Consider the following 13,936-nt stretch of genomic DNA (forward strand, 5'->3'; position numbering starts at 1 on the left):
AACCAAATACTGTCGATTTTCCCTCCAATTTGCTTGCATATCCCCATTCCCTCCAATTTGCTTGCATATCCCCATTCTCTCCCGCCGAATTTGGCCATTCTCCTCGTCTTCCAGTTCCAGTTCCCGGCGGCGTCTTCTCGTCCACCACCACTCTCCTCCTCGTCCACCACAATGCCGCCGAAGGCGCCGGCGAGGAAGCCGCGGGCGAAGAAGACGAAGCCGCCGGGCATGTCGAACGCCGAGTGGGCGGCGGACGAGAAACGGCGCGACGTGGAAACAAGCGGCAGGGCGGAGAGGGTGAAAAAAGCCGCCGCCAAGAGGGCGGCGGCGGCCCAGGACGAACAAGCGAGGATGATCAGCATGGCCATGAGCGGCGGCGGCGGCATGTTCCCCGACCAATGGCCGACGCAAGGTACAACCAGTTCCCCGTCGTCCTTCTCCCCTTCGGCTGTACTCGCGTCGCCGCCGACCGCCGTGTTCCAAGAGGGCGCCTACGTCCAACCGTCCGGGTCCACGCCGTCGCCGCCCGAGCTTGACGTCGGCGGCGGCGGCCTGTTCGAGGGCACCTCGCCGGCCCTCGCGACGAGGGCCGCTCCCGTTCGGTGCGACGGCGGCGCCGAACGAAGAGGAGATCCACGAGATGATCACCTCCGGCTCCATGGCCGCCGCTGCGAGCCCGGGGTTCTTCATGGCCGCCGCCGCTGCGTGCCCGGGGTTCTTCACGCAAGAGGAGACGAGGGCGACGACAGCTGTGGCGGCGCGCAACGAGCATCGGGAGGATGTTGCCGACGGAAGCCAAGCCATCGAAGAAGAAGACGAGGAAGAAGAAGAGCCAACTCAAGCCGCCGCCAACCTGTCGAAGGGGAAGAAGAAGAGGAAGAAGGACTCGCCGCCCGCCGAACCGCGTATCAAATGGACGCCGAAGGAAGAGGAGTGCCTCGCCGAAGCTTGGATGACCGTGTCCACGAACGGCATAATCGGGGCCAATCGGTCGTTCGACACATGCGGCTTCGAGTGAGGCAGGCGTACGAGGAACGCAAACTCGTCGATCCCTACTTCAAGAAGACGAACATGAACGTGTACCGGGGAGACAAGGCAATGGCCACCCATTGGGGGATCATGCAGACGGCGTGCAACAAATGGCACGGCATACATGAGGAGGTCCACAAACGGCCGATCAGCGGCCACGACTTGGAGCAAAAGGTATGCTCTGTCGACCCTGCATCACCGAGGTGCATCGTCGTTACCTGACCCGTATCACCGTGCTCTTTACCAGCTGCGCGAGCTTTGGACATGTACACGGACGACACCGGCCTGCAGCTCAAGTTCCTCAACGTCTACGCCCGCCTCGAGAACCGGCGAGAAGTGGAAGGAAACTCGCACGACCCTCTCGAAGAGCAAGACCGAGCAAGTACAACCCCGACGCTCCGGCGGCTTGCGCGACGGAAGGGCGCCCGAACTCGGCCGAAGAAGCTCAAAGAGCTCAAACGGACGGACAATCCCGCCGACGGGATGCGGAGCGTCGATCGACAAGTGCTGGACCGACTTGAGGTCGCACGCCGACGGGAGGAACGACAAGTTCGACGGCAGGTGGCGGGAGATGCTCGCCAACCAAGGCGTCCGGATCGCCCTGATGAAGACGACGGCGGCGAAGAAGAGGAACACAGACTTGGCGTTCCTGATGGACGGCGGCGACATGGAACTGATGGACGAGGAGACGAGGAATTGGTACCAGGGCCACCGCAGGGACATCCTCCGAGCCACTCCGGCCAGTCCTTCGTCGTCTCCGCCGGCTCCTACCTCGGCTTCCTCACCATCTACCTCGTCGGCCGACGCGGCCGCTCGACGTCCACCGCCGCTGCTTCCTCGTCGGCTGCCGCAGCCGCTTCGGCCACGACGTGTGAGGAAACTGGTCCGTTGGACACCGCCGTGCCGGCCGGGACCGCCGACGAGCCCGTCTCCGTGTAATTTCCCTCCGATCGCCGATCCGTGGCCGATCCTTTTGCTCCTTTTGCCGATCAACTGGCCGTACTTGTAGCGCGGGACGGCGCTTTGTTTGAATTTAAACTATGTCCGCCGAACTCCGGATGGACGACTGGAAATACGGTACTCCCCACGACTTAATTTCGTCCAATCCAGCAATTCTTTCGTCCGGATTTGGGTGTGGGGAGCGCCAACGAGTGGGATGCTCTAACCCATTAGAGCTCACCCGCTTTCTTTTCTGAATTTCTGATCGCCCCTCTTTGACTCTTCCATCCTTTCCACACCCACGCCGTTTTCTCTCCACCCCTGTCAACCTTCGTCCGCCTCCTCACTCTCCCCTTTGACTGCGCCCTTCTCTCCGCCTCTCTCCTGGCCGCCGTCACCGCACGCGCACCCCGCCCGCGGTTGCACAAGCCTCCCCGGCGGGAGGAAGCAAGAACCCTACCCCGGGCGGCCCCAAGGTGAGGAGGCCTCTGCGCCGCCATTGTCTCCCCCTCCCCCTCTCTCGCGGCGCTTCTCTGGTTTCCCGACGCGTCCGCGGCGATTTCTCCGCCCGAAATGAGGCTTCTTCGGGTTACACGGTGCCGGGGGTAGGGTTTGGGGGCGGGTTTCTTGGCCTTCTCGGTGGGTTCCTCCGGGTCCCCCCTCCGGATTCCGCGGGCTCCGCGAGGTTTTTGTGGGGTTTCTTGATTTTTTTCCTTCTTGCGCCGGCGCTTGGGTTGGCGACATCTCGTTGGGTTCTCGCCCGTCTGGTTCCGTGTTCGCAGTGCTCAAGGGCTGGATTGGATCTTTGGGGGTTTAGATAAACCAAATTGCAAGTTCGATCCAAGATTACTCCGTTAGAACAGTTTATTACTTTCCGCAAGAACACGCATGAAAGAAATTGAGGAATTTACGTTCTTGTTTGGGGGTGGGGGCGAATTACGGAGTTCTAACAAAACCGGGTGATTTTGGCGGTGTGGGCTGCTGCCTGTTCGAAAGGATTATGGAGGGTGCAACAAGACCAGTGCGCTCTCGTTGTTGTTTTTATGTGTGGAGAATTATACTGTATTAAACCTAGTACGGAGTACCAGATCTTGTCGTCAAACGGAATTTACTGTCCACAATCTGAATGCTTCAGATTTTCTGAACATTCATAAATGTATGGTTGAAGTGACCCAAGGCATTGGGTGGGTGGGTCAGCAGTTGAGTTTATCAAAACGGCCCGTTGGATGCGATAATTCTTCTGGCGGGACTTGGTATTCTAGTCAGTATGGTCTAGTCTAGCCTATCTATGTTTCAGGAGCAACTTATGTTTACATTTGCTATCGAAGTGATTCAGTTTTCTTTCAGAGTATCACAAAAAGTACCCTGTATGTTTCTTGGTATTTTAGTCTTGACAAAAGTCTAGAAATTCGCCGCATACATCACTCTGATTGTTACTCGTTTGCTAGTGGTCTAAAATTGCAGCATACCATGACAAATCAGGCTCTAGTTTTTGTCACTGGTTTTTATCCTGTCTGGTTGTGACACAGATTGGTCTGCATTGTAATGTGTACAGCTTAAATGTGTCGGCCTGTTGGAGTCGCCCTTGTGGTGCATGATGTAGACATGTCTTAAATCATGATTGTTTTGACTTAAATTTACCTGAAACCTAGTTATATGCATGATCAACTCATCATATTGCAGATTGTTGAGCTACAATGGGAGTGGCAGGTCACAACGATCCTTTGTTAGGTGAAACAACGTGCGGATCTTTGCTGCAGAAGCTGCAGGTGCTTTGCTCCGCCCCCATTTAATATGCATTGTTTTTCTCCTGCGCTTTAGTAGAGCTAATTTGAACAATGGCAGTACAAGCACCATTTGAACTGATGGGTGTTATTTCAGCTGATATGGGATGAGGTTGGTGAGACCGACGATGATCGCGACAAGATGCTGCTTCAGCTTGAGCAGGAGTGCTTAGATGTTTATAGGAGAAAGGTTGATCAGGCTTCTACTTCCAGGGCACATCTCCTTCAACAACTAGCCAACTCTAGATCCGAGCTTACCAGGCTCCTCTCTTCACTGGGAGAGTTGTCTATTTCTGGTGTCATAATTGTAAGTATCTGGGAATAGCCAAGTCAAATCCATTCCATGTCAACCTAACTCCTGTGTATGCACACGAGTATACTTAGCTGGTACTTGATAGTTTGTCATAGTTCTGCTTTCGAATTTTGAGTTTCTGATAGACCTTTATCTTGAATATAATATATCTCTCCTCAAAAAAGAAAAAAATAATTATCTCTTCCACTTATATAGTGCATGTCTCCTTTCTGCCGATTTACAGCCTGACAAGACAACTGGTACAATCAAGGAACAACTAGCAGCGACATCACCATTCTTGGAACAGCTCTGCAGGAAAAAAGAGAAGAGGGTGAAAGAGTTTGCTGATGTACAACTCCAGATTCAAACAATACGTGGTGAAATTGCAGGGAGTCTACAAGTTGGTGATCACTTGGAAACACCCCATGTTGACGAGGATGATCTTTCAATGAAGAAATTAAATGAATTTCTCTTTGAACTACAGGCACTGCAAAAGGAAAAGGTGCGTATTGGATATTGATTCTGTAGTTTGCTTTGCACAATGTAAGAACCGGTTATTTTGCTGTTCATGTTCCAAGGTTCGAAACCTCAAAGCCTAGAGGAATTATAAGTTTAGCAGTGCACATGTAATTTGCATTTTTCTCAAGTTCTCTTCATATGCCAAGGCTATATATATATAATCTTAATAATCAACAACCCCTTGATGTTTGATGTATAACACCACAGTTATGTATCATTATTAGTGAGCAAAGCAATAGGCTACTGATATAGCTGCTGGCTGTTATTGCAATATATGTACTCTGGAATATGTAAAATATCCTGATTTGATATGGTGTTCTCATCTTCTGTATTGCAGAGTACTAGGCTGCACAAGATTCTCGACTTGGTGAGCTCAGTGCATGACCTTTGTTCTGTCCTTGGGATGGATTTCTTGAACACTGTTACTGAAGTTCACCCTAGCCTCAGTGACTCTGTTGGTGCTGATTCCAAGAGTATTAGTGATGAAACACTATCTAGGCTGTCTAAAATGGTGACTGAACTTAAAGAAGAAAAAGTAAAGAGGCTTGAAAAGGTAAATCCACAGTGAGCCTCTTGTTATTGTATATCTGGTTTTTAGGTGTCTTTGATATGTTTACATGATCCGATTTGATTTCTGATTAAATGCTATGTTCTCATAGATTCAAGCTCTAGCTTCCCAGCTAACTGACCTTTGGAACTTAATGGATACCACTGTGGAGGAACGACAACTTTTTGATCATGTCACTTGCAATATGTCCTCAGCATTGGACAGAGTGACAGCTCCAGGAGCTCTGGCTCTTGATGTAATTGAGCAGGTTAAGATTTCTTTTCTTCTCTCAGTGAGTTGGACTTATTGATGAAGTAACATACTATTGTTCACCAATGTCCTAACATATTTTTGCACTCTACAGGCTCAACTTGAAGTTGAAAGGCTGGATCAGCTAAAAGCCAGTAGGATGAAGGAAATTGCATTCAAAAGGCAGACTGAACTTGAAGATATCTATGCCCAGGCTCATATTGCAATAGATACTAGTGCTGCAAGAGATAGGATACTGGCTGTTATTGATTCTAGTATGTTTGAGCCTTCAGAACTACTGGCCGATATGGAGAGCCAGATACTTAAAGCAAAAGAGGAGGCCTTGAGCAGAAAGGACATACTGGAGAAGGTTGACAGGTGGATGTTAGCATGTGAAGAAGAGAGCTGGCTTGAAGACTATAGCCGGGTATGCAAAATGTGTTACCTTAACTGTTCTCTGTCTTGGTTTTAATGGCTGAAATGGAGAATTTCGTGTTCCTTTAGCATTGTTCTTCTGATTATATTCTGCAATCAACTAGCATTGTTTATCCAGCACTTTTTTTTTTTTACCGTGGACGATTAAATTGATGTTCTCTTATTGGCAGGATGATAACAGATACAGTGCAACTAGAGGCGCACATCTGAACCTTAAACGTGCAGAAAAAGCTCGTCTTTTGGTTAATAAAATTCCAGGTATGTTCTCAAAACTGTTTCTCCATGGGAATTGTATCACATTACATGTGGCGCTCGTAGCTTCCATGATAGTCGATGGGAAGTCAATGCTATTCCTAACATGATTTAACTTTTCATGAACATTGGTGACTGTTTGCTGCAGCTATTGTTGACATGCTGGTGGTGAAGACCCAGGCTTGGGAACAAGAGCACCGCACAGCGTTCACCTACGATGGTGTCGCTCTTCTTGCAATGCTGGATGAGTACAGAATCCTGAGACAGGAAAAAGAGGAAGAGAAGCGGAGAATGAGGGTATTCCTTTATGCCATTCCTTTGTCTTGTATGATAGTTGGTTTTGGTAATAATCTCCACAAATCCCATACTCAACCTTTCTATCTGCCATTCCAGGACCAGAAGAAGATAAACGACCAGCTAGCTGCCGAGCAGGAGAAGCTGTTCGGCTCGAAACCGAGCCCAGCCCGGCCCCAGTCGGCGAAGAAGTTGCCTGGGCCTCGGGCGAACGGCGGCGCGGTGAATGGCACGCCAAACCGGAGGCTATCGGTGCTGCAGAGCGGTGGTAGGTCGGCGAGCCGGGATGGGCGGAGGGAGACAGTCAGGCCGTCGGCGCCTGTGAACTATGTCTCCCTCGCCAAGGATGATGTGGCTTCGCAGGCTTCTTCAACTTGACACACGGCTTCTCGGTGCCAATGTGGCAGAAATATATTTGTGCAGTAGCTGGAAAATTATAGAGCTTAGCTTAGCTTTAGCTGGGTGGAGCGAGTGGAATGATATAGTCGTGGCGGGATTCGCCGTGGTTTGACTGGATGGATGTTCGTCTTGTGTTGTAGATCGAATGCTATGGAAAACTGGGATTGTGCCATATATCTCCTTGCTTTCTGATCTGCATACTTTATTTCGCATCTACATAGTAACTTTTACATTTTACTAGCAATCATCGAAATTTTTAACACCAGGCAACTGGAAAGAAGAGAAAAATCATGGAAACACAAGCGCACACAGCAATCTAGATTTGGATTAAGCTATGTACTGTACATCATTCGTCGAGTGTCTGGGTTTCAGTAATCCGTTGGAGGTTGGCGGGGGTCGTACACATTGGCCTCGGCTTGATGATCCTTCTGCAGCTGCTTCTGCTCTCTCTGCCGCGCCTTCTTGCTCACCTTGATTGATTGATCATGGCACAACGTTTCGCAGTTCTTGGATCAGTACAGGATAATGCTGATCATGGTTGTAAATTTAGGGAATTTGATCGTTACCTTGTGTGATCTCGCTTGGAGACCGTGGTCTGACGCGGCCGCGGCCACCTTCCGGCGCGGCAGGTTCCGGGCACCCCTGGGCCGGTTGTTCTTGCCGGGCCTGTAGCAGCTCAGGCTACCGCTCCGGCCGCCGGCGCTGGAGCCGTCGAAGCTGACGGCGGCGGACACGCTGTTGGACCCGCAGCTCTCCTTCTCCTCGACGGCGGCGACGTCCTGCCGCCTCCTCACCGGCACCACAACCCGCCGCCCGGCCACCGCCGACCCGGCGTCCGTCGCGTTCTTGCTCGCAGAGTCGTCGGCGCCTGGCTCGGCCTGCCGCGTCGCCATCCACCGCTCCAGCCAGCTCCACCCCACGTTGAAGTCCCCCTGCTCCGACCGCGACGACCGCTTCTTCGTGCCGCCGCCGCTCCTCAGCTAGTTGCGACCAAGACGTAGGACACAGATCACCACTAGGCTATGAAACTGAAATTTACACCAGTCGGCCGTCGCCTGATAATTCAGAGCTCCGCCAGTGCAATGTGCGTACCTGCTGGGAGAAGGCGTACGCGAGGGCTCGCTCCCGCCGCGTGGTGGCCTCCATCCTGCTCTGGATCCTCATCCGCAGCACGTTGGAGCTCAGCGTGCTGTCGTCCCACTCCTCCTGCAACGATCAACAAACCAAGTGTCACCACGCTGAACTTGATCTGTGTTGCGACAAACAGCAGTTGTGCGGTACCTTGGCTCTGAAGACCTGCGGTGGCCGCGACTTCTGGCTGGCCCGGTGCTGCGCCGACGGCGTCGGCGACGCGCCGCCGTCGTCGCTCAGCCGGAGGTTGCTGAGGGACTCCCCTACCTGGACCTCCACCGACGCCGCAATGGACGCCGAGGCGGGGGTCGCGGGCTCCTCTTCAGCGTAGCAGCCCTCCTGCCCCGAGCTCCTTCTCAGCACCTCCTGCAACAGCCGCCTCCTTGCCTGCCGACAAGTGGCAAAACGATGAGCAGCTCGACGCAGTTCGTGCTATGAGTGCACAGTTTATTCAGGAACGCACCATGAATCTCCTGAACGCAGACTGGATCAGCCTCGCCGCCTCCTCCTCGCCGACAGGCCTCGTCGACACGCCGTCCTCCACGGCGTGTCCCACAATCCGATGCCGAGGCTCTTCAGGATTGCTGCTGTCCGCACCGACACCGACGTGCTGATCTGCCACCGGAGCTCGAGTCATCGGGCAAGTCTCGAAGCTTCCGGCGGAGACAACCGTCCCGTCATCGTCGTCGTCGTCCTCCTCCTGGTCGACGGCCGCCGCGCCGGCCTCGTCGCCGCAGAGGTACAGCCGGAGAGAGCTCCACCTCCTCTTGCGGTCTCCAGGGCTCCTTTCCTGCAAGAAATTGTTCGCGTGCAACGCCATTGTTGTCATTTCAGGAAATGCAAACCCCAGAAGCTGCTGCCGAGAATGCACTCACGCCGTGGGCGGCGCCGCCGCCCGAGCTACAGGGGCTCTTGGAGAGGACCCTCCGGACAATGCCGCCGGCGAGGCCCATCTCTTGCAGCGTGGCACGCCGCGTCACACTGACAAGGTCGTCACACGCTCACCGGCTGATCCACAGGACGGCGCGTGAGCTGAGCTGTGGCCGTCCCCTTATAGCGAGACTGCGACAGCGGCCGTGGACTGAGCTGAGCAGTTGGGGTAAATCCAAAACAGGCAAAGCTCTCTCTCTGCTGCGTGCTTTGGTCCGGTGCAGCTTTGTGTAAAGGCGCGGGCATTTGATTGGCGGATCCGTGGGGAAGACGAGGGGGAGCACACGCCGCGGTGCGGTGGCCTTGATGATGGCCATCGACGGACCCATGTGTTGGGTTTCTTTTGGGTCTGGCAGAGGAGGCCGAGGCTTTAGAGCTGGAGCCGAGAGCGTCTTGCTCCACAATGCTCTCCCCTTGTTCTAAAAATGTTGATCTAATTAACTCGGGAAGGAAGAGGTTACCAAAAGAAACGGGGTTCCGCTACGGTCACAGATCAGCTTGCATCCTAGATCATCAGTATGCATCGCTATACATTATTGTGCAATATAAGGATGTCGGCAACTAGGGTTCCCCTGCCTCCCGCCGGCGCAGCCACCAACCTACCTCGTCTCCGGTGGCATTGGATCTAAGAAGGTGTGGTGGATCCCGGTCCTTGTCGGCGGGAGGGATCTATTTTTGGTTGTTTTGATTTCCTTGGTTCGTTTAGGGTTTGTATCCTAATCAGAAATGCGTGGCGATGGCGACTCCCTGAAGATGGAATAAAACCCTCCCCGTCTAACCTTCGCGTTTCAGTGATGCGTCTAGCTTCGTAGGAGGTAATATGTGGACTCTATGGTTGCATTTATGCTAAGGACTAAATTGGGGTCAATCTTTCTAACGAACCTGATGGTTATACATGGATCATGACAACGAGTCCACGACCACGGGTCATTTTACTGTTAAGTCCGTGTACAAGGTGTTACTTAACCCACATTCATAATAAATGTTGAAAACTTAGTATAAAAATTGTTCTAACTCATTACAAAATTCTTAACACTTATTACGGATTGAAGGGAGTACAATTTTTTTTGTTGCTAAAATAAATTGGCAAGGCTGTAAAAGAAATGTTTTTTGTGACTCTGAGGAGACCATTGAGCATTTGCTTCTTAGTTGCCCTTTCGCTCGTATTGTATGGCGTATTGTGTATGATAACTACAACATCACACCTCTAACTAACATTACCAATGTGCTTTGGAATTGGTTAAATGGTGCTGATAAGAATGATAAGGCTAGAATGGGCATTGGTGTTTCAGCTCTATGTTCTATCTATTTGGACATGTAGAGACAACACTACTTTTTATTTTTAACAAGATGAAAGTACCAAGAATGATATCTTCAACAACATTGTTTCATCCATCTGTTTGCAAAATTTCGCTGGGGTCAATCGACCCCAACACTTGTTAATACGGCCATCCAGATGTTAAGAGTTGGAAACCCCACCTCCGTTCGCATTGACTGACTGCAACTATCAGTTGATTTATGATCATGGAATTACAGAACTGACAGTCGAACCACCTTTGTCGACTTCTGCACCGATGATGCTCGTGGTCGCGGTGCATGGTGAGGAGGTCGGTGGTGCTGTCGACGTGGTCGCAGAGATGATACTCGTGGAAGAGGAGGTAGAAGTACGTCTTCCAGGCGTGATAGTTGGCCTCGCCGTGGGAGAGCTTGATGGGAACGTGGTCGAAGATGGGGATGGGCTAGGTTAGGGGTGGAGGAATCGGAAGCAGAGGAGGCGAAAGGGGTTGCTGGAGTTGGAGGACATGGCGGCGCGGCTGGGGAAGGGCTACGGCACAACTAGGAGGAAGAAGAGGCAGCGGCAGGCTGGGGGGAGAAGAGGCGGCGGTCAGCTAGGGTTAGGATCGAAGGAAGGCTGATACCACGTAGATTAGGATGCAACTCATGATGTATTGATCAGGTGCATATGCACGCATATATATATATATATAGGTACAGAGATAGCCACACCTCATCTATACATGGAACCACACCCCATCTATACATGGAAGGAGGGCTACAGGAAATAATACACATGCAATATATATACTTAACAGTTAACACAGCCATCCAGATGTTAAGAGTAGGAAACCAGTAACTAGACAATCATCCATCACCTCCGTTCGCATCGACTGACTGCCACTATCAGTCGATTTATGATCAGGGAAGTACAGAACAGACAGTCGAACCACCTCGGTCGACTTCTGCACCAGTGATGCTCGTACACGGTTCAGGTGCACAAATCTGTCGGCAGGGGGTTGCAGCCGCGAGTGAGCTTAGCGTTCTGAGAAGAAAATTACCAGGAAAGAATGTCGGATGGGTCCGGAAATAAAGGTTCACACTTTTTAACTGGATCGGCACATGGCATGCTCGCCTCATCCAAACCTAATCTTGGCCTTTGCTTGCTACCACGGGCAGGTATATTCCTCGCTGTCAGTCACTCTAGCTCACTCTCAACTGAGCTGAAATCTCAACTCCATCATGCTGCAGATCTCACTAGGTTCTGTAGTCTGTACCTGCCTGGTGCCTGCCGACAGTATCTCAGAGCCCAGCCCAGGACCAGACTCTCATAACTCTGGAGTCTCAACTCCACTCTCCTGTGCCCATGGCATGAACACTGTAGCATCGGTCTCCGTTTCCCAGAGTCAATTCGAGACAGTATCGGCACAAGTCCAAATCGGCACAGCCTCACGTTGAGATGTACTGACGCTACAACTTTCTTGATCTGTTATGGAATTGTAGGCACTGGATGTGCGGGGAGTTCTCATCGGTTTTGGCTTCATCCGAAAGGCCAGAGCAACTGAAATTTTACCATTCTGGCTGGATCCAGCACCCAAGCTGATGAAATGGAGAAAACCAAGCAGAAATGAAGTCAGGACGTAAATGAGCAGGCAAACACATGACTGGATGTAGCTAACTAGCCGTTATAGTAAACAAGAAGTTATGATTGCCAGAGATTTACTTGAAAAACTAGAGGAGTGCACGTCTAACAGCCAGAGGCCTGGACTAAACCTAAGATGATGAACCATCGACATAGGTAGGGCCATGTATGTCTCTTAGTTGTCCCTTCTAGTACATCTGACTTATTCCATCTACAGAAAAGTACATGCATACTACAGAGGATTTAATTATGAAAATGAGGTAGGGTCATCAAATCATCATATTAGTACTTACCAATAGCCCCACTTATTCAATGTTTGTGCTACACCAGTCGCGATAGGTCACAGGTGACGCAGGGTAAGAGTTCTCTCTCCTAGCATAGAGCATCGTCCTCCTATCTGTCATATACACGAGTGATGCAATCAGGTCAAGCTCCGCAGAGCTCATAGTGCTAGAGAGCCTGGAAGATTGAAAAATTAAGCTCACGACCAAGCTCTCAACTCTGACGTCCCAACTCTACTGTTCTGTGCCCATGGCCTGAACGCTGCAGTACCAGTCTCCGCTTCCCAAGGTCAACTCAACCTAGTTGAGGCAAGTCCAATCGGCAACTCAGTTCGAAATGTACTGATGGTAGAACATTCTTGATCTGTTCAGAAATTGTAGGCACTGGATGGGCGGGGAGTTCTCTGTCGGTTTGGCTTCATCTTTAAGGTGAGAGCAGCTGAAATTTTACCATGCTTCTGGCTGAACCCAGCATGTAGCACCAGCTGGTGGCTGATGAAATGGAGCAACCCACTCATAGATCAGGTTTCCTGTGCCTATGGCAGGAACACTGCAGCATCGGTCTCCGTTTCCCAGAATCAACCGGAGCCAGTTGAGGCACAAGTCCAAATCGGCACAGCCTCACGTTGAAATGTACTAACGCTGGAACTTTCTTGATCTGTTATGGAATTGTAGGAACTGGATGTGCGGGGAGTTCTCATCGGTTTCGGCTTCATCCGAAAGGCGAGAGAAGCTGAAATTTTACCATGCTTCTGCTTGGATCCAGCACCCAGGCTGATTCCTGATGAAAAATGGAGAAACCCAAGCAGAAATGAAGTCAGGACGTAAATGAGCAGGCAAACATAGTACTGGATGTAGCTAGCAAGCCGTTATAGCAAACAAGAAGCTATGTTTGCAACAGATTTACTACAAAAACTAGGAGTGCACATTTAACAGCTAGAGGCCTGGACTAAACCTAAGATGAAGCATCGACATAGGTAGGCCATGTATATCTCTCAGTTGTCCCTTCTAGTACATATGACATATTCCGTCTACAGAAAAGTACATGCATGCTACAGAAGATTAATTATGCAAATGAGTACTTACCAATAAGGGCGACGCAGGGTAAGAGTTCTCTCTCCTAGCATAGAGCATCGTCCTCTGTCATATACACGATTGATGTGATCAGGTCAAGCTCTGCAGAGCTCAGAGCGCTAGAGAGCCCGGAAGATGGAGAAATTAAGCTCAGGACAGAGCTCTCAACTCTGAAGTCTCAACTCCACTGCCCTGTGCCCATGGCCTGAATACTGCAGCACCGGTCTCGGTTTGCCATAGTCAACTCGACCCAATTGAGGCACAAGTCCAAATCAGCAGACTCAGGTCGAAATATACCAACAGTAGAACTTTCTTGTTCTGTTCAGAAATTTTAGGCACTGGATGGGCGGGGAGTTATTGTCAGTTCGGCTTCATCTTTAAGGTGAGAGCAGCTGAATTTTACCATGGTTCTGGTTGAATCCAGCACGTAGCACCAACTGGTGGCTGATGAAATGGAGCAACCCAAGCGAAAATCAAGTCAGGACCTAAATGAGCAGGCAAACATAGGACTAGATGTAGCTCGCTATTCGTTGTAGCAAACCACAAGTTCTGATTGCCAGAGATTTACTATGAAAACTAGAAGTTTAACAGCTGGAGCCTGGACTAAACCTAAGACAAAGCATAGACATAGGTAGGCCATGTATGTCCCTGAGTTGTACCTTCTAGTACACCTGACATATTCCGTCTAATAAAAGTACATCTGACATATCCATGCTACAGAAGATTAATTATGCAAATGAAGTAGGTAAGGTCATCAATCATCATATTAGTACTTACCAATAAGCTCCACTTATTCAATATTTCTGCTACACCAGTTGCGACTGGCCGCAGGGTAAGAGTTCTCTCTCCTAGCATAGATCATGT

At 50.7% G+C, this 13,936-nt stretch overlaps 2 protein-coding genes and 1 long non-coding RNA gene across 3 annotated transcripts; 1 reads left to right on the forward strand and 2 right to left on the reverse strand.

The window, feature by feature from the left end:
- The first annotated feature begins 2,386 nt into the window (after positions 1–2,386).
- On the forward strand, positions 2,387–6,928 carry LOC124683921 (65-kDa microtubule-associated protein 1-like). The gene is made up of 10 exons (XM_047218338.1): positions 2,387–2,444; positions 3,652–3,737; positions 3,850–4,059; positions 4,289–4,546; positions 4,901–5,116; positions 5,223–5,378; positions 5,475–5,786; positions 5,965–6,052; positions 6,195–6,343; positions 6,440–6,928. The coding sequence occupies exons 2-10, from the start codon at positions 3,666–3,668 to the stop codon at positions 6,716–6,718; spliced, it is 1,740 nt and encodes a 579-aa protein (XP_047074294.1). The 5' UTR covers positions 2,387–2,444; positions 3,652–3,665; the 3' UTR covers positions 6,719–6,928.
- A 179-nt stretch (positions 6,929–7,107) lies between these two features.
- Positions 7,108–8,823, reverse strand: LOC124660150 (protein IQ-DOMAIN 33-like). Its single transcript, XM_047197946.1, has 6 exons — positions 8,746–8,823; positions 8,334–8,660; positions 8,021–8,257; positions 7,832–7,945; positions 7,306–7,719; positions 7,108–7,209 (listed from the first exon to the last, which is right to left on the reverse strand). Exons 1-6 carry the CDS (start codon positions 8,821–8,823, stop codon positions 7,108–7,110), a joined length of 1,272 nt encoding a protein of 423 aa, XP_047053902.1.
- Positions 8,824–11,842: 3,019 nt separating this feature from the next.
- Positions 11,843–13,936, reverse strand: LOC124683922. Its single transcript, XR_006996862.1, has 4 exons — positions 13,850–13,936; positions 13,085–13,516; positions 12,011–12,779; positions 11,843–11,928 (listed from the first exon to the last, which is right to left on the reverse strand). It is a non-coding gene; the product is annotated as an uncharacterized LOC124683922 (long non-coding RNA).

The sequence above is a fragment of the Lolium rigidum genome, chromosome 1 (assembly GCF_022539505.1).
Source record: "Lolium rigidum isolate FL_2022 chromosome 1, APGP_CSIRO_Lrig_0.1, whole genome shotgun sequence".
In the NCBI taxonomy this organism is placed as follows: Eukaryota; Viridiplantae; Streptophyta; class Magnoliopsida; order Poales; family Poaceae; genus Lolium; species Lolium rigidum.

Coding starts and splice junctions, on each gene's coding strand:
- LOC124683921 (XM_047218338.1), top strand. CDS start 3,666: ATGGGAGTGGCAGGTCACAACGATCCTTTGTTAGGTGAAACAACGTGC. Junction 5,787..5,964: donor GGCTTGAAGACTATAGCCGG/GTATGCAAAATG, acceptor TCTTATTGGCAG/GATGATAACAGATACAGTGC. Junction 6,344..6,439: donor AAGAGAAGCGGAGAATGAGG/GTATTCCTTTAT, acceptor CTGCCATTCCAG/GACCAGAAGAAGATAAACGA.
- LOC124660150 (XM_047197946.1), bottom strand. CDS start 8,823: ATGGGCCTCGCCGGCGGCATTGTCCGGAGGGTCCTCTCCAAGAGCCCC. Junction 8,661..8,745: donor GCGGCGGCGCCGCCCACGGC/GTGAGTGCATTC, acceptor AATTTCTTGCAG/GAAAGGAGCCCTGGAGACCG. Junction 8,258..8,333: donor CTGCGTTCAGGAGATTCATG/GTGCGTTCCTGA, acceptor ACTTGTCGGCAG/GCAAGGAGGCGGCTGTTGCA.